The following is a 21,142-nucleotide window of genomic DNA, read 5'->3' as shown; positions in this document are numbered from 1 at the left end:
AGAAATAGGCAGGTGAAAAATAGGGGACATATGTAATACTTTCAACAATAAAGATTTTTAAAAAATTTTATAAGAAAAGTAAAAATCAAAACCAAAACAACATAACAACAACAACAAGAAATAAGCAGCTGCCAGGTTATGGAGGACCTTTTGTGCCTATAAGAAATGGGAAAATTCAGGGAGAGCAGTTAGGAAATGATAATGATTATACAAATAAAAATTAGACCTTGACTTTATTAAGTGGCCAAGGGGACAGGTAAAAAAATAGAACAAGATGTTAACACTGAATCTGCATGATGAGGGAGGAAATTGTGTTTATGCCTGATGAGCCTTTTGCGTCAAGGTCACCTCTTTTGGTGTCAGACTGAAGGGACAAGTCAAGACAGGAGGTGTAGACAATGCAGTGGAGAAAAACAAGGCTTCCAAATGTAGGCTTAAGCTTTATTAAAAGAATAATTGTGCAATACTGAGATTATAAAAATTGCTTTATTTCAACTGTGAAAATATAAAAACCACATACCTACAAAATGTAAGGGCATTTAAGCATCCAGCTTTAGCTCCTCATAAATGTGATTAAATTTAATTGACACAATATTTATTCATAGTTGGCATAAATATGAAGAGGATCACATTTCTAAAATTTAAGATACAGGGGAAAGGAGTACATCCTGTCTCGGATAAAAGTACAGAAGTGTAGTGGTCAGTGCCATGGGCTTCCCAACACCCACTCCATTCCAAAAGATTACTAGCAGACAACTACAGGAATCTCAGTGATGTTGGCAGTGACTGTGAGAATGACCATGTGGTCCATTCCTGACCAATAATAAGACACGAGGAGACACAAGGAGAGGTTTGCCGGGAGAACCTCTGTGAAAGCGTTCTTCAAGTCTGTGAAGGAGACACAGAAAAATTGCTCATCTTCTTTCCCTGGATGCTGCCAGGTCTCCGTGGGTCCATGGAACAGCTGCAGCCATCATGCCACAAGCTTGAGAATGAAGCCAATACTAAAGGTAGCAGAGCAGAGATGGAAAGAGCCTGGTTCCTTACTGAGCTATGGAGCCCTCCATGTTTCTACTTCTTGTAATTTGGGATTTTAAATGTCCTTATCGTTTAAGCCATTAGAATCAGGGTTTTCTGTTACTTGCAGCCAAAAGCTCCCCAACTAAAATAAGAACTAAAGGCGGAAAAAAAGTGTAACAGAAGTAAACATGAACGGATGGTGATAACGTATTTAACCAAATTTTCTCCTCTTGGCAAATCAATTTCCCTTATAGTTATTTTTTATTTCATTTAAATTTTACATAATACCTCTGTCAAAATGATTGTCATTAATAATTTTTTAATATGATCATATTCACTATCTGTCTTCTCACAGAGTATTGTTGACAAAGACAAACAGAACAAAGAGTAGAAAACTGGCGACTGATTCTAGCTCTCTATTCAGGTGCAAAGAGATTGTCTCTCTTTTATAGACAATTTGGAGGTTATGGTAGTAAACTTTTTCTGATGGGAGCCCATGGAGGCAGCACATGCAGGAAAGAATCTGACAATCTTCTAGTAACTGTTTTGGAAAATAAAAACTAAGCACTTTCTTAAAACGAATAATATATCCTTCACTTACTTGCCTCCTGGCTGTATTGGAAACATTCATATACATTTGTAATAACCTTAAATAAAAATATTACACATAAAGTACAAGAATAGTGTTTGGCACAAGGTAGCAGTGATTTACTTAAAGGGAAGAAAATGCTGTGCTAAGTCTAGCCTGAGAGTGTCCCTGCCCCTCAGCTCCCACTGGTTGATTTGTAATGTATCTGCTTGCCTTCCTGTAGCTTGAGTTTTGCTTTCCTCTTCTCAATACACTTGAAAAATTCAATCTCAAGGCTAGCGTATGCCATTCATTTTCAGAGGCAAGCAGCAACTCTGGCATTCCTTATCACAAAAAACCCATAGGAGAAAGCCGGCAGGCTCAGTGGACTTCCTGGGCTGAGCGGCTTTTCTGTCAAAGCTGGCAGGGTTTGGTCATCCACCATCCTCAGAGTTTTGTCATTGAGCTGGACAGATCTGCAACGTGGAAAGATACATTTAAGTTAGCCATGTCGTGTGTGCTCCGCCTGCTCTACAAAAGTTGTGAGATCTTTTTAAGACCAAAAACTTTTTCTGTGATAGCCTATCCTATATAATAAAAGCCTAATATGCAAATTGTCCCCTCAGGCAGTCTTTTGACTGGGAGTTCGACTGCTTGCTATGATGTGCGTTGACCACCAGGGGATGGCGCGAACATGGCGGGCATCAGCCATGTGGCGCTGGAAGCGGGTGGTAGTGGAGGTGCTGCTGGCCCTGATGGGCCCTGATGAGAGTGGGACTGTGGCAGGATGGTGGAGCAGGTGAATGGGCAGCGCCAGACCAAGGCGGGTTGCCGGGTGGGGCTGCGAGGCTGGGGTCACAAGCTGGGGTCTGATCCCTACAGGCCACCCCGAGGGACCCCACGCGTGCATGATTTCGTGCACCAGGCCTCTAGTATTACATAACTTGTGTTTCCACACTCTATCAGTTAGGTATTTGACCTAGATGATCTTCAAGGTACAATTGAGTAGTTGTGACAGTGACCATATGGCCTACAAAGCCTGAAGTATTTACTGTCTGGGCCTTTACAAAAAATGGAACATGTGATCTATATTAGTCTATAAAATGGAAGTATAAAAAGGATAAACATGACATAACTTCTGGATTTGTGGAACATTTATGGCAAATAATGGCAAATATTTTATATAGAGCAAATAGATATAATGAATGGAATGTAAATTTCACATTTAACATAAAAAAATTACAGTAATTAAAAGTTTCCACTGGTAACTATGTCCATAGCTTTCTAACTTTATTCTCCCCAGGAGATATACATTTACTTTCTTATGTTGTGAAGATATTTTGGTAGAATGTACGTTGCTGGGTAAAACAAAATGATTTTGTTTGGCTAAACCACAGATTGAAAACAAATTATATTTTCTTTGCATTTCACTGGGGAATTCAAATTCAAAACTGAGTCAAATACTGGAAAAACTTGTTAAGCACAAGTGTTATTGCTCATGCACATTTACTATTATTTAAATCAAATGAATACATGCTCGCAGCAACAAATCCAATATAAACAAGAGTGTATGAAGAAAGCTTTAGGCTGCTTTTAGTTATACTAATAACTACTTCCATAATTCTAAATGATATTTATATCTCTATTATCTTTTTCTCAAGTGATTTTTATATCATGAATAAAATTAGTACTTTTTTACTGTAAAAATTTAGAGGATTAGTTCATGTCAGAGTTACATATATGTCATATATGTAATTCATGTAATATATATAGGACACTTAAGAGAGTAAGTTGCATGTGGTAAGTGCTGTAAAAGTATCATATCATCATTATTCAGAAACAGATATAACAAAATTAACCTGTTAAATCATCCAAACTATTTTTAGTATTTTGATGTATATTCCTTCATCTCTTTTCTGTGTATGTATAATACATATTTTCATTTAAACAAAATGAGTACATACTGTACACAGTCTCTTAAAAATCGACTCTTCCAAAGAGGACATACAGATGGCCAAGAAACATATGGAAAGATGCTCGATGTCACTAACAATTAGGGAAATGAAAGTTAAAAAACACAATGAGATACCACCTCGCTCCTGTCAGAATGGCTATCATCAATAAATCAACAAACAACAAGTGTTGGCGAGGATGTGGAGAAAAGGGAACCCTTGCACACTGTTGGTAGGAATGCAGATTAGTGCAGCCACTATGGAAAAACAGTATGAAGGGTCCTTAAAAAATTAAAAATGGGACTTTTTTACAACCCAGTGATTCTACTTCTGGGTATATATCCAAATAAACCCAAAACACTAATTCAAAAGAATCTATGCACCTCTATGTTCACTGCAGTGTTATTTACAATAGCCAAGATATAGAAGCAACACAAATACCCATTGATAAATGACTGGATAAAAAAGTAGTGGTACATATATGCAATGGACTATTACTAGGCCATAAAAAGATGAAATCTTACCATTTGCAACAGCTTGGATGGTATTAGGCTAAGTGAAGTAAGTCAGACAGAGAAAGACAAATACCATATAATTTCATTTATATGTGGAATCTAAAGAACAAAATAAATGAACAAACAAAATAGAAACAGACTCATAGATACAAAGAACAGACTGATGGTTGCCAGAGAGGAAAGGGGTTGAGGGACTGGGTGGAAAAGATGAAGGAATTTAAAAGTACAGATTGGTAGTTACAAAACAGTCACAGGCATATAAAGTACAGCATAGGGAACATAGTCAATAATATTATAATGAGTATGTATGGTGCCAGGTGGGTACTGGAATTATTGGGGGGAACCCTTTGTAAAGTATATCATTGTCTAACCACTATGTTGTATACCTAATACAAAATAATAGTGGATGTAAACTGTAATTGAAAAAATAAAATTAAATAATTTTTAAAAATTAAAAAAACTTGATTGTTTCCCCCTTAATTATTATAAATATCTCATTTTTAAAGATCTCTTAATCCTCTATCCTCCCTAAGTTTCAGTCAGCAGAAAAACTGTATCCCATTTAATCTTGGTCAGAGGCCCAGGTCTGGGCTCTGTACTTTAAGACATATCCTCCCATTCCGTGTGCCAGTATGTAAAGATGCTGTGTATAAAATACTGGGATCAATCAACGTGTCCAACTACAGGCGATTAGTTAAATAAATCATCTAATCTTAAGAACTAAGCAGGTCTGAATGTGCTAATGTAAAAAGACATGGATGTTTTTAAACGAAAGATGCTTAGGCTTATATATGGATAGCACACTTCTAGAATGATACTCAAACTCCTGGGAGTAGCGGGACTGTGGAGTGAGGAGTGAGGAAATGACTTTTCTATGTACACCTTCTTCTACTGTTGGAAATTCTTACTATGGCATACATTTTGTCATAATCTTTTAAATAAAAAAGGAAAAATAACTAAAAATAAGAGATATGAATAAGATGTTCATGAGCCCTAACTGGTTTGGCTCAGTGGATAAGAGCATCGGCCTGCGGACTGAAAGGTCCCAGGTTCGATTCCGGTCAAGGGCACGTACCTTGGTTGCGGGCACATCCCCAGCGGGGAGTGTGCAGGAGGCGGCTGATCGATGTTTCTCTCTCATCGATGTTTCTAACTCTCTATCCCTCTCCTTTCCTCTCTGTAAAAAATCAACAAAACATATTATAAAAAAAAAAAAAAGATGTTCATGACTGTGCTGGAGGCTGAGAAGCCCGCATTGCAGTTATGCTCAGTCCGCATGCACTGGGGTTTGTTTTCACACCTGCATCACACCAGTGTTTTGAAGGGGCTCTAGGAGGAAATGCTGTGACTATGATCAGGAAACCACAAACAAAAATAGGTCTTGAAAACATCTTTACGTGACAGTAGTAAGAGCTGTTTGGCACAATGTTGAGGACCTTTTACCAGGGTACACCAAACATTTCAGAAACACTTTTGAATAGGCAGCGGAGTTCAAAGGTAACTCTGATCGTTGTAAGTTAATCCTGCTGTGGGTTAGAATGATGAAACACGGGCAAGATACTAATTCCATCAGGCTAAACTGTTTAATCAACTATAAATATAGCTAAAGGATGCAATCAGTGCACAGAGTGTGAGATGGCAGGGGTGGGGAGCCTTTTTCATGCCAAGAGCCACTGGGATATTTATAACATCATTCACGGGCCATACAAAATTATCAACTTAAAAATTAGCCTGCTATATGTGGTTGAACATTTAATTAATCACCCATAAGGCCTTGGCAGGGCCAGACTAAATGATTTTGAAAGCCTTATTATGGCCCATGGGCCGGATTTCCCCACCCCTGGCTTAAAGCATGCTGATCATTTCCACATCAGGCTGGACAATGTGGTTGGGGTTTTATTTGAGAGTAGTATCTTGTTTCATATTTTGAATTCAGCAACATGATGACAAAGAAATATAAAATATGTTTGTGAGGTTTCAGATGAAATAGAGCTGGAATACAAAGCAGTTGTCCTTCAAGAATTTGAGAGTTGTTCTGGAGAAAATGAGATATTTGACATTGCTCCAGACTAAGGGTAGCAAACTCAAATGCCCACAAGGGCCAAGGAAGTTATACATGCAAGTGTCATAGGACAGGCATAATGGGGTTATATCTAAAAGGAAAGAACAAGCCCCGAGTTGCCAGAGTACCCATTTTTAAAGACTTTTTTAGTAGTTGTCAATTGTTAAATATTGACAACTAATCCTATATAATAAAAGGCTAATATGCAAATAGACCGAATGGCAGAACAACCGAACAACCGGTCACTATGATGTGCACTGACCACCAGGGGCGGGCATGGAACACGGCGGACTTCGGCCACAGCGGGATGGTGGAACAAGTGAGCAGAGGTGCCAGACCAACGTGGAGCGCTGGTTGCTGTCAATGGGGCGAGCCTCTGGTGGTTACTGAAAATTCTTTGCTCCCGTGTGCCGCGGTCCCACCCAGCACTCAAACTTGCTGCCAGCACTGGCCCCACTCGCACCCATTGCTGGTGTCAGAGCCGCCACTCGCACCTGCGGCTGGCGCTGTCAGCGGGTGTGAGTGGCGGCTGCTTGCCCCGATCGCCCTTGAGGGCTTCTCCACCTCCCCCTGCTCCTTAGGGGCGATTGGGGCAGCAGCCACCACTCGCACATGCTGACGGTGCTGGCCCCACTCGCACCCACTGCTGGTGCCAGCCCCAATCGCTCTGAGCCGTCAGCAGGTGCCAGCAGGGCCGGCGCCCTCAGCGCATGGGAGCAGTGGCGGCAGTGGAAGTGGGGCTGCCGGCCTACGGGACCAGGGGCTGCAGCAGGAGGGGCCGGGCAGGGGCACAGAGGATGGGCCGAGACCCGCCCCTGTGCCCACCGCAGCCTCAAGGCCCACAGTTCCTTTCAAGGTGCACGGATTCATGCACTGGGCCCCTAGTTAAAAATGAAAACTTAACAGAGTGCATGCCAACCTTTCCTACCAGGAAGAGAAAAACCACTTGTCTAAACCCACTTGACCACAGGCATGAGGTGTAGTTTCCAACCTCTGCCCTGAAAAACAGGACTAAGAGCAGCAGAAAAAAGGCATAAAGAGGCTCACTTTGTCCCCACCAGCGCGAACAGTCACCAGGAGAGGCTGGGAGCACCAGAGGAGGAATCAGATACTGACCTAAAGTTGGACTAAAATGATCTAAGACTCTTGCAACTCTACAACTATTATTCAATTACTTTACAAAAGCATTTCCCTTATTAGCATCAGACACAAATACGCTAAAAAGGCCCACTCAAAAAGGGTCAGAACCCAAACAGAGAAAAGTATCTGTTACCCAAATATGCATTATATACAACAGGAAAAAAAGGTTTAAACAGTAGGAAAAGGGTAAGTAGGCCATAGTATTTTATAAACATGAAACCCATTAAAAATGTCTACAGGGTGGTGAACACACAATACAATATACAGATGATGTATAATAGAATTGTACACCTGAAACCTATATAATTTTCTTAACCAATGTCTCCCCAATAAATTCAATTAAAAAACTTTTTTAAAATGTCTACAAAGGCTCTGCATGGAAAGACATGGGAAAACTTATGGGTTCTTCCTCTTTTTCCCATTAGAGGTTGTATGCTTACAGTTATAATAAAAGAAAGCATAGGGACAAAAATAAAGGAATGATACCCAGTGTTAGTAATGTTTATCTATGGGGGATAGGACTTTGGAGAAAGCATTCTTACTGTCCTTCTTCAGGTTATGATGCTAATTGTCACTGAAAACATCACTCATATAGCATTTGCAAAGATGGGAGGAGATTAAAAGAATTTTGTAAACTCTTAATTTTTTATGCTTCAATCTGAGAATAACCATGATGAAAAGAGCTCCTTCCAACACACATTGGACAGAAATTTGACAATGTCTGTGGGCCTAACTCTTCAAAGCTCATACACATTCTTGGATAGTCTCTTAAATATGGTCTATTTGTTTTTTTTAATCCTCACCCGAGGATGTTTTTATTGACTTTTAGAGAGAGAGGGAGGAGAGAGGGAGGGAGGGAGGGAGGGAGTAACATCAATCGGTTGCCTCCCATATGCATCCCGATGGGGGATGAAACCCAAAACCTGGGAATGCGCTATGATCAGGAATCAAACCCACAACCTTTTGGTGTACAGGACAATGTTCCAACCAACTAAGCCACCCAGCAAGGGAAAATATGGTCTTTTGTAATACATATTCAATGGCTGGCTTTTAAAACCAAATTGTCTTTGGACCAACTTCAAATAATCCACCTAAAAGGTACATTTCAGGCTACTTTTTCCTTACTCTTAAGTAATAAAAAACTACTTTAATGCTGTTAGAAATTCATGCCCAGCTCACATAGAATAACAGTTTACAGCAACCCCCATGCCCTTAATAGCAATTATATATAGGTATGCTTTGCTTTTGTGACTGTGTTACCAAGAATTATAAGTATTTTTAGAGCAAATAATCTAAATATATTGAATGGATCTTGACATATCAAGTTGTTTTGAAATGAAAACTACTTCCTAAGATAACTGCTAGCTTGTGTTCAGCCCTTCTGCTTGTGACTCTCAGAGTGAGTATATGTGTATTAATAGGTATTTATATATAAACTTCCTGAATATTAAAAATTATCAAAACTTGAAATAGTTGGCTTCTTTTTCTTCCTATCAACACTCTATGCTGATAAACATTGATATATTTGGTGAAAGTTTAAAATGAACAAGAAAAAGTACTCACTGGGAAAATAATCCATCAGGTCCTGAAGGTTTTACAAGGTATCTGTCCACTTCTTTGTCAAATAAATAATGTGGTAACTGCAAGTGCTTGGTGACATTATGAAGGTTTAAGGCATATAGAGTTAAATCTCCTTCTTTATACCTTGGGCTAAAAGCAAATAGATTGACTCAATAGTAAAAATATTTGTCTCATTTAAACAATTAAAAACTTGATTACAAATATAATTATGGATACTAAGTATTAGTATCTATAGTGATGATGGACCCTCCTTTTACCCTTCCTTTTATTATGATGTAAGACCACGAATGTGGCCCTATTTGAAACTGATTACACAATGCTCTTCACAGCACCACTGTCTGGGTCAGAGTACCCTGAGATCTTTGAATTTATATTTATATTCATTCATAGTCATTCAATGAAGTAATTGTTCATATAAAAATGCATTGGTGCACAACCAATGTGGCTCAATGGTTGAATGATGACCTATGAACCAGGAGGTCACGGTTCAATTCCTGGTCAGGACACATGCCCAGGTTGCGGGCTCAATCCCCAGTGGGGGGCATGTAGGAGGCAGCCAATCAATGATTCTCTCATGATTGATGTTTCTCTCTCTCTCTCCCTCTCCCTTCCTTGAAATCAATAAAATAATATTTTTTAAAAATACTTTGGTACTATTCTTTATTTAAAGTTAGGGTATATTTCGATTATGGATTATGACAATTAAAGTCATTGTAAAAGTCAAATGCTAATGTTTAAGCTATATTTTTTGTGGTTTTTGTTGTTGTTGTTGTTTGTTTTTTAGACTCATATCACTATAAATGGGAAAAATAAAAGAATAATGACGCAGCTTAGACCCTCTGAATAGAGAGGGGACAACAGGATGTTAGAGTAGGAAGTTAGGTACTTACTGATTAAAACTTGTTGGTTTGTAAAGAGTGTATTGCATACTTACTGGTTGATGTTTGTGCAATGAAGGTATACTCGAAGTTTGCTTCTGGCTTCACCTTTCACACTTGCCTTTAATACAATGGTGCCCACCAGTTTCTTAAATAGAAGAGAGAGCCAATAATCCTAGTTGTGGTGATTGGGGAGAGGAGGGACAAAAATAGATGTTTACTTAGTTCTTCATTTAACAAAATGAAGTCGTTATCCTACAAAGAGTGTGACTGTTATTCTAGAGGTAATTAAATAGGATTCATCTTTTGTTTTGAGTTATCCATGAATCTGAGTGCAATATCTTGTTTGCTGCTTTTTATCACTAAAGGACTACGTTTCCACAATTCAGGGGGCCATACCTGCTAGGAGTTATAGCTCAAGACTGCAATTATTGACTAAGAGACAATTTAAATATTCTCTGTTATCTATCATGCAAGAATCGAAAGCAAAGCTCAAAGCAGAATTTTTAGACACACACACACACACACACACACACACAAAGACAAGTTTTTAAAATAAAATTTCTGTTTAAGAGATTAAAATATTTTCTTTAAAATCTTTTAACACCCCTAATAAAGTAATGGATTAGGGGACAATCATCACTAGCTATCAAGGTGAAAAAAAGAAAGATAACCAGACATTATATATCTGTTGATGGAAGCACACAACATCACCTTCAAAGAATTCTTGCAAAACAAAACAAAAAAACTTAAGCTCAAGCCTCTAGTTCTAACAACCAGTTTACAGGAACTATAGGGGACAGAGGAACATGCTAAATGAATAAATTTAGCAAAATCCAAAATGTGGGAAACACTATGGAACAAATTACCTGCTTTCTTTAATTAATAAATTCCAAGGGACAAAAAAAAGGAAAGGAGAACTTAAAGATTAATAGACCCCCCAAAAGATTAATAGACTTAAGAGATATATCAACCAAATGCTATATGTGAATCTTATGGATTTGAATATGCTAACTATTAAAACATTTGCAACAATAAGAAAAATGTGAAACACTGATTTAATATTTGATGATATTGAGGAATTACTGATAATATTTTAAAGTATAATAATGATATTGTTGTTTTTAAAAAGAAGATACATACTAAAATATTTATGGATAAAGTGATATATCCGAGATTTGCTTGAAAGTAATACAGTAGATGGGAGGTAAGGAGTGGGTAGCATTGTAGATTAAACAAGATTGGAGATTCATACACTTTTCTCTCTACTTTGAAATTTTCCGTAATTATTAGTTTAAAAATAAACCACTCAATATATACCTCAACTCTTCTCAAAAGCTGCTTAGGGAAAGTAGGCAGCTTTTGTTTCTCTGCCATAAATTCGGATTCAAATCGTCTCTTGAGACAAGAGTAGAATCAATGAAATGTTTCACAAGAGACATAACTTGAGCACGGTTCAGTTCCTGGGTAGAAAGCATGCAGGCCTCAAGCCAGGATTTGTACAGGACTCTTTAGAATAATACTGGCCAATGCGTGACCTCGAGCAAATCACATGACTTCATCTCAATTAGAACTTCCTCAACTGAAAAACAAGGATTTAAGATACCTGTCTTTCTGGCTTCTGGGATTGTTATGCAATTCAAATAAGAAAACAGACAGGTACAATAGGTTTAAGGCCAATTCCCTTAATCCTAATCATAGTAATAGGGTACATTTATTTTTGCAAGTTTTGCTAGCTGATCCTACACCATAAGGAAAAAGTATAGTTAGTGCATATAAAAGGGTCTGAAGCCAAAGGTTTATGCTTGGGCACTGAGAAGATTTAGATAACAAACTAAATAACTGGCACTATTTACAAAGAGTGACAGGATAAGCTGGCTAGTTTCTAGACATTGTACGCAAAGTGAATTTTGTAGAAACTATTTACCTTTCTTGCTCAAGGCCAATTTAAGAAAGGGCCAGCAGTAGATTCTGGATATTTGTCTAATGAAATTATCATGTTTGGTTTAACTTTATAGATGGCTCATAATACACTTGGGGGAAGACAGATTCTATTTTGTGCAAGGTCATTTTTCTAAGAATTTTCTAAAAGTTATGAACAGTGTGTTCCATGAGCTTGGACCACTATAGATTAAAAGCAATTTTGTTGAGTAATCTAGCTACAAACCACAGAAGCCTAGCTTATATTTTGGTATGTGCTTTTTGCAAACTTACTTAGCTTTCCTACAATATTCACATAATTCCTTTAGGAATTATTCTTAGAAAACAGATATCCTCAAATATAATTTTAGACAATAAAAATCAAGGTCATACTTCTTAGGGAGATATCTATACTATTTCAATTTTTAGACACATATAGATTCCAGGCACCTTTTTAGATAGAAAGGCTAGATTACCTAATTTAGCACCAGATGCAATTGGAGGTAGGGTGGACTTTTTAAAAATTCACAAATACTTCGAAGATTATTATAAAATAGCCAATTCTTTGGGTGAGATTTTTGAACAAATACGTGACACTACTGGCTTATCTTAAGGTTAAATAAATTATGATTTAATGACATAAAAGTTTTAAAGCTTTGGATACTATAACCAATTTTAACATTGATTTACTCTTAAACATTTTTTGATCCAAGTTTTATATCTTGTAAAACGAAAGTCATAAAATTTCAAATGACCCCTTTTAAACAAATCCCACACCACGTCCAAAATGGCTCACATTAAAAACATTATTCCTGAGTCTCAATTTCTTCTCTTGACATACAAAAAAGTTAGAATGGATTCTCTCTACCCTTTCCATTGTTTGGCTATATTGAGAGCACTGATTTACTGAGAGGGTTGACAATTCATAGGAGGTTAAGGGTCCTCAGTATAGTCTAATCTACTCACAGAAACAGAAGAGTAATGATCACTTACAGGTAGAGGTTCGAAGTTTTCATCCACCAAGTGGTAGTCTCCAGCTCCAAAAAACACTTGCCTCATCACCACTTCTATGCCCATCCTGGCCGATAGGCCCAATTTATCCAGCCACCTGGAACAGAGTGAGGCCCGACTTATTTCAAACTTGGAAAACAAAGTAACTTAATTCTAATTATCGACTATTCTGATTTATTCATCTATGAAACCAGAAAACTGGTATTAATTATAAATAAGTCTCTCAAATTAAATGGAGACTATCCTTCCCTTCACAAGTTCCCATACTTCTGCATGATTACAAGTCCTAGAGGACTGTTAATATGCCATAGAAGTCCCCTTCAGGCTATGATTTGGTCTATAAAACGGAGTAGATAAATTCCTACCCCCACAGACAATTATTCCTTGTCTTTCAAGGTACCCCTCCTCCCCATCCCTATGTGAGGTCTAAACACTACAAGGTTCCATGTAGTCAGTAGTAAAATGTGAAATAAGTAGGATCACACTTAAACTTTTATGGACACCTTCTGCCCCTTATCTTTAGTTAATGTCAAAACAAACATCTCCATTTTTTTCTCTACTCATCATGCCCCCAAGAGCATAAATGATTTGTACTTTATTCTGGGCTTATTCTCCTATTTTGTGTAAGTAGGAGAGGAAAGCGAGTAAGTCTCAATATGAGAGTGCTAACGGTGTTATGGAATGTTAAGTTAATCGGTTGTTTAAAGCAATCAAGTTTGTGGTGGTTGGAGTAGGAGTTAATTTAAATTCATTGATAGGTCCTCTGGTGTGACCTCATACTTCAGGCTCTAAACTTCTTGGGAATCTGTAATAACTGTGTAGCATGTACTACAAATCCTTCCAGAGTCAGAGCTATAGATAAACTCCTTTACAACGTTTTTGTTTTGTTTTGTTTCATTTTTACAATGTAATTCTTTAGAGGAGGAATCCTTGACATGGCCATGGGCCAAAATTAAGGAACAGAACTTCTAAAGCAATTCATTCATACAATGATTAAATACAGTATGTCCAACAAGCTTTAGTAAATCATTATTTTACAAAATCTGGCACAAATTTTGGAGCTCAGCCACAGAAACCATCATTGATCAGACTGATGAGTTATTTCAACCGAATAGAATAGGAGCACGCTGAAATCTGGTCCCTGAGGCAAGTGCTACTTCACTCACATGAAACCAGCCGCAAAGGTGTCGGACAGCAAGGGTGCTCCACCCCCATACGCAGAGCTTGTTTCTCCTAACCAAACCTTCTTGTGGGGTCTGGTCATCTCAACAACCTATGAAACAGGAAAGTCTCCATGGTAAATGCAAGCAAGCTGACCAACTATGGTGCTGGAGATTAATGATATTCAAAATCTTGTATTCCCAGACCCATCTGTCCAATAAAGTTACAAAATAAGTTCACAATCATTTAGGTCTTGGGTAACTTACTTTTATTGGAATTCTAGGTGTGGAAGAAATGTAAACGATCTCATTCTTATAGCCTACGAAAGTTAATTCTACCAAAAGGCTATTAGAAGTATTTTTCATTTCTAATCAACGTCCATGGGTAGGACCTGATGCTAAGTGGACAGAAGGTGCATAAGATTAGTGCCTGTTCTCTAAGATTAGAAAACATGTAAATGTATACACCTATAGAATTTGGCACTAGCTAAACCACAGAATAAGGACTTTGGTTTTACATAAAAAAGAATAAAAGACTATTACCTGAAAAATTTTTTGCACAGGTAAAATAAAAGTATCCAGTACATCAGGGTTTAGGAAATCTTCTTTGGTAGCAGTTCGTCCATTCAAGTAGTAGCTAAATTATTTAGAAAATAATCAGAAAAAAGTAACAACCTTTACTTTCTGCTTTTACGTTAATTGGCCGAACCTGCTCTTCTTACTACCTCTTCCCACCTGCCTGTTATAAGAAAGAGGCAGAAGTTCTACTAAGGCGAGACAGCCATAAAAGGGGATCAGTTACTCTGCCTTGAGGAGACACAGTCATCAGTGCAGGGCCTCATGGGTTACTTGTTCTTCCGCAAGGATACTGGCTGTAGCTACTTATCTGTCCCATGAGTTAAAGGGTAGCGTGCTTTGATCTTGTAGAAACTACCACATTATTTAAAATAAGTTTAAATTTTTGTTTTGTTAAAATTTTACTACAGTGCTGTTTGAGACACTGTGATTCTTACTTGAATTATAAAGTCAATTAGCAGTTAAATGGAAATCATTTTTGGAATAAAAAAACACCAGTAAGTAAAGCTAGCAGTACTTTTTTAGTGTTAAGAAGACATACCATTAGTAGATGAGTGGATAAAAAAGCTATGGTACATTTACACAATGGAATACTACTTGGCCAAAAAAAAAGAAGGAAATCTAACCCTTTGCAACAACATGGATGGACCTGGAGAGTATTGTGCTATGTGAAATAAGCCAGTCAGAGAAAGATAAGTATTATATGATTTCATTCATATGTGGAATCTAATGAACAAAATAAACTAACAAAATAGAAACAGACTCATAGATACAGAGAACAGACTGACAGCTGTTAGAGAGGAGCGGGGTAGCAAGGTTTGGTGAAAAGGTGAACAGTTTAAGCAAGAAAAAAACCCTCATAGACACAGACAACCGTATAGTGATTGCCAGAGGTAAGGGGGGTGAGAGGAAGGTATGGGAAGGTAAATGGGGGATAAATGATGATGGAAGGAGACTTGGCTTGGGGTGGTGAGCACACAGTATAATATACAGATGATGTAGTAGAGAATTGTACACCTGAAACCTACAAAATTTTATTAATCGATAAATTCAATGAAAAAAGAACAACAACAACAAAAAAGAACAGGAAATGTACTTACTGATGCCATGTAACTGAATCAATCACTTCTCCCCCAGTTTCCAGGAAACTACAAAATCAAAATCTATGATGTTATCACTAAATTCTCATATATACATACACACACAATATATACACAAGAAATGGGCTGGCTACTGCTTTAGGATCAGGCAAACACAAACTTCCTAACTCAGATACAAACTTTATCACAGGTACCATTTGACCCAAATCCTTGGTATTCTGAGCCAGTCAATGTTTTCTCTTTTGCTTAGCCATCTAGCCAGGCAGAGAACTGTTTAATAACATGTGGACTATTGAAGATTCTATACCAGAGAAATACAATTTTTAAGAAAGAGATTCTTCCTCGAGCTCTTACTTGCTCAGCATCTTAACAGTCTTTCCTCGAGGCTGACCAACATCTGGACCATAGAGTTTTGCATTTTTGAAAGCAGATGTTCCTAGAAGTTTATGCAACTTAACAAAATCTTCTCCTAACTGCAATCCATCAATGAAAATACCAGCCTTCTTCTGGAAACTGTTGGGTTCTGAAAGAGCAATTTTCAAAAGAATCGCTTATGTAGAAATTTCTTATTTAAAAGCAAACATAACAAAACATTTTTCAAATTTCAAAGATCTTAGAATCCAAAGTCACGGAAAGTAAAACCACTAGTTATAAAGGCAATATTGCAGAAAAAAAAAATTTTGAATTCTATAACTAAGGTATGACGGCGTGTTAAAACAATTTGAAATTAACAATGAGGATTTTAACCAATGGATAGCTAAAAAAAATAGAAGGTTTATATGTGCAAATGATCCTAGAAGTAGCAAAGCTGAAGAGATGGGAGGGAGGCACAGACAGTGTCCAAACTACTTCCCACATATACCTTCACCCTGAAACCAGACCTTTTCTTTGCAAAATGGGGACCAAGGAAGAGGGAAACATAATGACATCACTCTTTTATCTCACTGTGAAGAGCAGAAGGAGTTGGGGATTGTAGGGTAGAAAAGGAGGGAGGGAGGGAAGGAAGGAGGGGAGGAGGGAAGTAGGGAGGGATGGAGGGAAGGAGGGAGGGAGGAAGGGAAGGAGGTTGGGAGGTGGGTAAGGATGGGTTCAGGTGACCTATTATGCATATGGTGGCTATGGTCAAGTTGTTCATCATCTGGCTAAGATACAGGTGCCTCTACCCTTCTATTCTGTGTGTGTGCGCGCGCGCTCCAAGTTGACAGTTATCCTCAGCAACCCGATCAGAAAAGCTGCTTCTAGACTTTACCATAACACATACCACTACTGGCATGCATCATTTCTTGGCTTGTTTTCTTGTTGGTTTGGCTCCCTACCTCTAGAATAGAAGTCTCAAGAGAGCAGAGACCTTGTTCTGGAGGCAGATTGCCTGGGTTCAAAGCCTAACTTCTCTAAGAATCCTCTAAGAGTTGCACAGCATCACAAAGCTATTTAGCTAACCTTTTGGTGCTCTTGCTATCTGTGAAATGAAGGTCATAATTGTCTCTACTTCAGGGTGGTTAAAAAGATAAAATAAGTTGATACTTATTAAATACTCAGGACAGTGCTCATCATACTATTACATCTCATTTCCCATTTTATCGTCAGTTCCATTTGCTGATGTGCGAAAAAGGCACTATAAATATGTTCGAATGAAGTGGCTAGTCATTTGCACTTTAGTTAGAATTTACACATTCCTTGCAAAAAAGAAGACAATCAGGAGTTTGACCTGGGTAGGATTCTATACTGGGAACTTCTAGCTTGAGCATTTCATGGGGGTTGGAATGGTGTTGCTGAGATTAACTGACAAGTCAAGAAACAGGTAAAGGAGCAGAAGGGGAAAAGCAACAGTCTGCTTTACAGTTTTGCCGAGTCCAGCCTGCCAAGCCTAATAGGCTTAAAGTGACCCTGAAAAGCTCAAGGAAACTAGGGAACTCTGGAAGTTGCTGGTTTCAATGAGTTGTCCTCTGCTCAAATGTATCATAAACTGCAATTAGCAACAGGTTCTGGGATATACATAGGAGTTTTCTGCCTTAAGCAATCCAAAAGTTGCACTGTTGAGCACTGCACAAATGTGCCGAACCAGAAGTGCATTTGCTAATGTCATAAGTAGAAACAAAGAATGCCAATGGGGAATCTCATTAATGAAACGTTTCCAGGGGTACTTACCATTGCCTAGTTCCCAAGAAATGTTATAACGCTTGGAAGAGCAGTAGTTCAAGAGCAGCTGAGCGTTAGAACTGTTCCACTGCAAGTCTGCTGTTCGAAGTAAGGCATTTAGACCAAAGATCAAGTCCAGTCCTGAGCAATTTGCAAAAGTATACAGTAGATCCACTGAGCTTCCTAGAAGAGGAACATAACTTAATAGTTTGGTTGGCACCACAGGGATAAAGGCCTCCAGATTTGCTCTTCATAGTTCACTATTTCTGCTGTTAAATCTAAGGAGTTTCTGTCCTAAGGAGTAAATATAATTATGAATAAGAGACAACAAAATTGGACTGGCAAATTAAAAAAAAATTAATGTAACTTCATTTGCTTCAGTTGTTTAATCAAGTCTCATGGAAAGTACCAGAAGCTTTGGTCTGGCACTCAGATTTTATTCAAATGACCTCAGGTGAATTGGAAAAACCATATTGTAGCAGCTCAGTGCTCAACATGCACAGGCCAGACCTTCATCAGTCAACATAAGCCCTAGGCCAGTGGTCGGCAAATTCATTAGTCAACAGAGCCAAATATCAACAGTACAATGATTGAAATTTCTTTTGAGAGCCAAATTTTTTAAATTTAAACTATATAGGTAGGTACATTGTTATTAACTTAATTAGGGTACTCCTAAGGCTTAGGAAGAGCCACATTCAAGGGGCCAAAGAGCTGCATGTGGCTCACGAGCCGCAGTTTGCCGACCACGGGACTAGGCTTAATAATCTAAATATCTTTACTTATAAACTCAGTCACAAAATATTTTGGTAAATTTAATTAAAAACATTTTTTTGAAAAATTCATTTAAATGATTTATTAATTTTAAATAAATAGAATGTTGTGTTAAAAAACTGGTCCAGGCTATAGGGCTTTGTTTTCCAAACTATGTGCCAAGGCACCCTGGAAAGCCACTATGAATTCACCGGTGTGGTCGTTAGATTTAGCAAAAAACAAACAAACAAACAATACAGGGCATCATTTGCAACAACATTGATGGACCTTAGAATATCCTGCTAAGCGAAATATGTCAGACAGGAAAAGTTAAGAACCATATGATTTCACTCATAAGTGGGATATAAACCTGAAAGCAACAAATGAACAAACAAGGAAGAAAAACAGCCCAACTGATGTAGTTCAGTGGTTGTGTGTCGACCTATGAACCAGGAAGTCATGGTTCGATTCCCAGGCAGGGCACTTGCCCGGGTTGAGTAAAGGGGATCAAATATATGGTGACAGAAGATGCTTTGACTTTGGTGGTGGGCACACAATGCAATGTACAGATCATGTATCATAGAAATGTACACTTGAAACCTACATAATCTTATAAATCAATGTCAACCCATTAAATATAATAAAGAAATAAAATAAAAATACAGGGTATCTGGTTAAATTTGAACTTCAAAGCAATAATGAACACTTTTTTTTTAGTGGATATTCTATGCAATAGTTGAGAAATACAGTAAAAAAATTTTTATCTGAAATTCAAAGTTAACCAGGCAACCCTACTCACAGGGGTATTGCAGGATCTTTTAAATTGCAAGGGAAACACTTCAACGTCTGTTGGACAAGATGAGAATTATTACTATTCGGTTGTTTGAACCTAATAACCTATTAACAAACTCTTCGGTATTTCTTTTAGGCTAAATACGCTGTGAAAAAAATCACTGAGTCACTAAAGTGCCATAAAAGTTTGAGAACTTTTGAACTCAGATTTTTAAACCATTAACTACATTAACTAGTCTATAATCACTGTTTGAGAGTGGCAACAGTGTAATTTTTAGTGTTATCTTTAAATGTTATCATATGCTAAATAAGTTATTAAGATTTGCATGTATATTTAGTCATTTGTTAAATAGAAATTTACTCTTGAATTCTCCCAGTTTAAAAACCAAATCTTGTGGGTGGGTGGGAAGAGATTAACCAAAGAACTTGTATGCATATATGCATAACCCATGGACACTGCAGGGTGCAAAGCTCTCTGAGCCCAGCTGCCCAGCGTTCCACTGGATCTTAAAGCTGCAGTTTAGGACAGCATGGGCCTTTGAGATTACTGAGTCCTCCCTAAACCTCCACCCTCATTTTCCTTTGAAGAAATGGATACCCAAAGAAACGAAGTGCTTTGTCCAATATCGCACAGCTCTTTGGTGCCATTACTAGTCTGTTATAAAATTCCTGGAACTGCCTACTCACAGCTATATTTTAGCCTTATACAGTGCAGAAAGTGTCCTGATCAGGAATCTAAGTCCTGAGTTCTAGGTCCCACTCTCCCACTTACAGACTGAATAACTGGAGGTGGAACCCTGCATGAGCCTCAGCTACGGATCTGCAATCCTAGAACTGGTACCGTCATCCGCCTACCTATCTCACAAAACCAAGGTTGAAACTACATACGTGAAAACGCTTTGTAAGGCATGCATATCTCTTACAGGTATAAAGCACTGTTATTGCCCAGCCCCTTTACAAAGATTACGGCATTTTCAAAAAACCTGAAATGTTTGCATGTTAGCAGATTTATTCAACTCATACTTTACTCTTCTTCCATTTCTTTATTTTTCCAAATGCACTTGGAATGTATATAGCTTGAAATTCTATTATATGCCTCCTATCACGTAACAGTACCATCTCCTAGCATAAGGGCTGCATATTACTGAGTTTAAATCCACTCTTTAAAAAAAATGCCTACTCCCTCTTCAAAATAAGAACAATAAGAAAACTCACAGCTGCCCGGCTGGAATGGCTCAGTTGGTTGAGCATCGTCATCTAAAGGTTGCCACTGGATTCCAGGTCAGGGCACAACCTGGGGTGCAGGTTCGATCCCTGGTTGGCATGGATGGAAGGCAACCGATCAATGATTTCCTATCACATTGATGGTCCTCTTCCCCACCCCCCTTCCCAACTCTCTCCCTTCCTCTCTCTAAGCATGCCCTTGGGTGAGGATTTAAAAAACAAAGAAAACTCACAGCTAATTATCCAACTCTCAGTCATTACCCAATCTCTTATCCCTTCCTATATGAGAGGATGGAAAAATTCCTGGGACAAAGCAATGTAAATGACATTTAAAATTGTTACCATCTTTTTCTCTGACATTGTACCATCACACACTTATTTATTTACGTAAGTGTGTCCAGCATCCAGTGTGGGGTGGGTGTTGAGGGTGGAGGAGTATAATAATGAGGAAGAGAGGTGGAGAAGAAGAGCAAAGAATTAGCTCATTGAATGTGATTATTTTAATAAGAGAGTCTTCCTTTCTGCAGTCACACCCAGAATTATACCTGTAACACATTGCTGCCTTTCCTGTCCTAGCAGGTTTACAGTGTGAGTTTATAGTCCCATGATGAATGTTTTTGTCATCTTCTACTTAAGTGAAACACACCACCCAATGGGCTCTGGAATGAGAAAATGTCCCTGTATCTTCTAGGACACCTGTTTTAAGGGTACAGGCCACTGGCAAAGCAAGGTGTCCTTGCCCCAACAGACTTTT

At 38.1% G+C, this 21,142-nt stretch overlaps 1 protein-coding gene across 4 annotated transcripts in view; it reads right to left on the bottom strand.

Moving 5' to 3' along the window:
* Positions 1–467: 467 nt before the first annotated feature.
* HPSE (heparanase) overlaps positions 468–21,142 on the bottom strand; it is a 40,375-nt gene continuing 19,700 nt past the window's right edge. Inside the window, exons 4-13 of one of the 4 annotated variants that reach the window (XR_011468369.1) lie at positions 17,632–17,805; positions 15,838–16,006; positions 15,484–15,531; positions 14,351–14,444; positions 13,814–13,920; positions 12,630–12,744; positions 9,773–9,891; positions 8,821–8,967; positions 1,823–2,064; positions 468–1,004 (exon numbers count right to left, since the gene is read on the bottom strand). Coding sequence is in view for 2 of the 4 variants with exons in the window: in XM_070393582.1 (XP_070249683.1) it covers positions 1,905–2,064; positions 8,821–8,967; positions 9,773–9,891; positions 12,630–12,744; positions 13,814–13,920; positions 14,351–14,444; positions 15,484–15,531; positions 15,838–16,006; positions 17,632–17,805 (1,133 nt within the window). In the remaining 2 variants the exon portion in view is untranslated. Of the gene's footprint in view, positions 2,065–3,552; positions 3,635–8,820; positions 8,968–9,772; positions 9,892–12,629; positions 12,745–13,813; positions 13,921–14,350; positions 14,445–15,483; positions 15,532–15,837; positions 16,007–17,631; positions 17,806–21,142 lie in introns of all 4 variants that reach the window. The other 3 variants (XR_011468370.1, XM_070393599.1, XM_070393582.1) reach the window with 3 other exon arrangements.

This window comes from Myotis yumanensis, unplaced genomic scaffold (genome assembly GCF_028538775.1).
Source record: "Myotis yumanensis isolate MYYU_CA2020_CCGP unplaced genomic scaffold, mMyoYum1.0.hap1 SCAF_1, whole genome shotgun sequence".
Classification (NCBI taxonomy): domain Eukaryota; kingdom Metazoa; phylum Chordata; class Mammalia; order Chiroptera; family Vespertilionidae; genus Myotis; species Myotis yumanensis.
The sequence above is the reverse complement of the archived record's forward strand: the minus strand, read 5'-3'. Positions and strand labels throughout refer to the sequence as shown.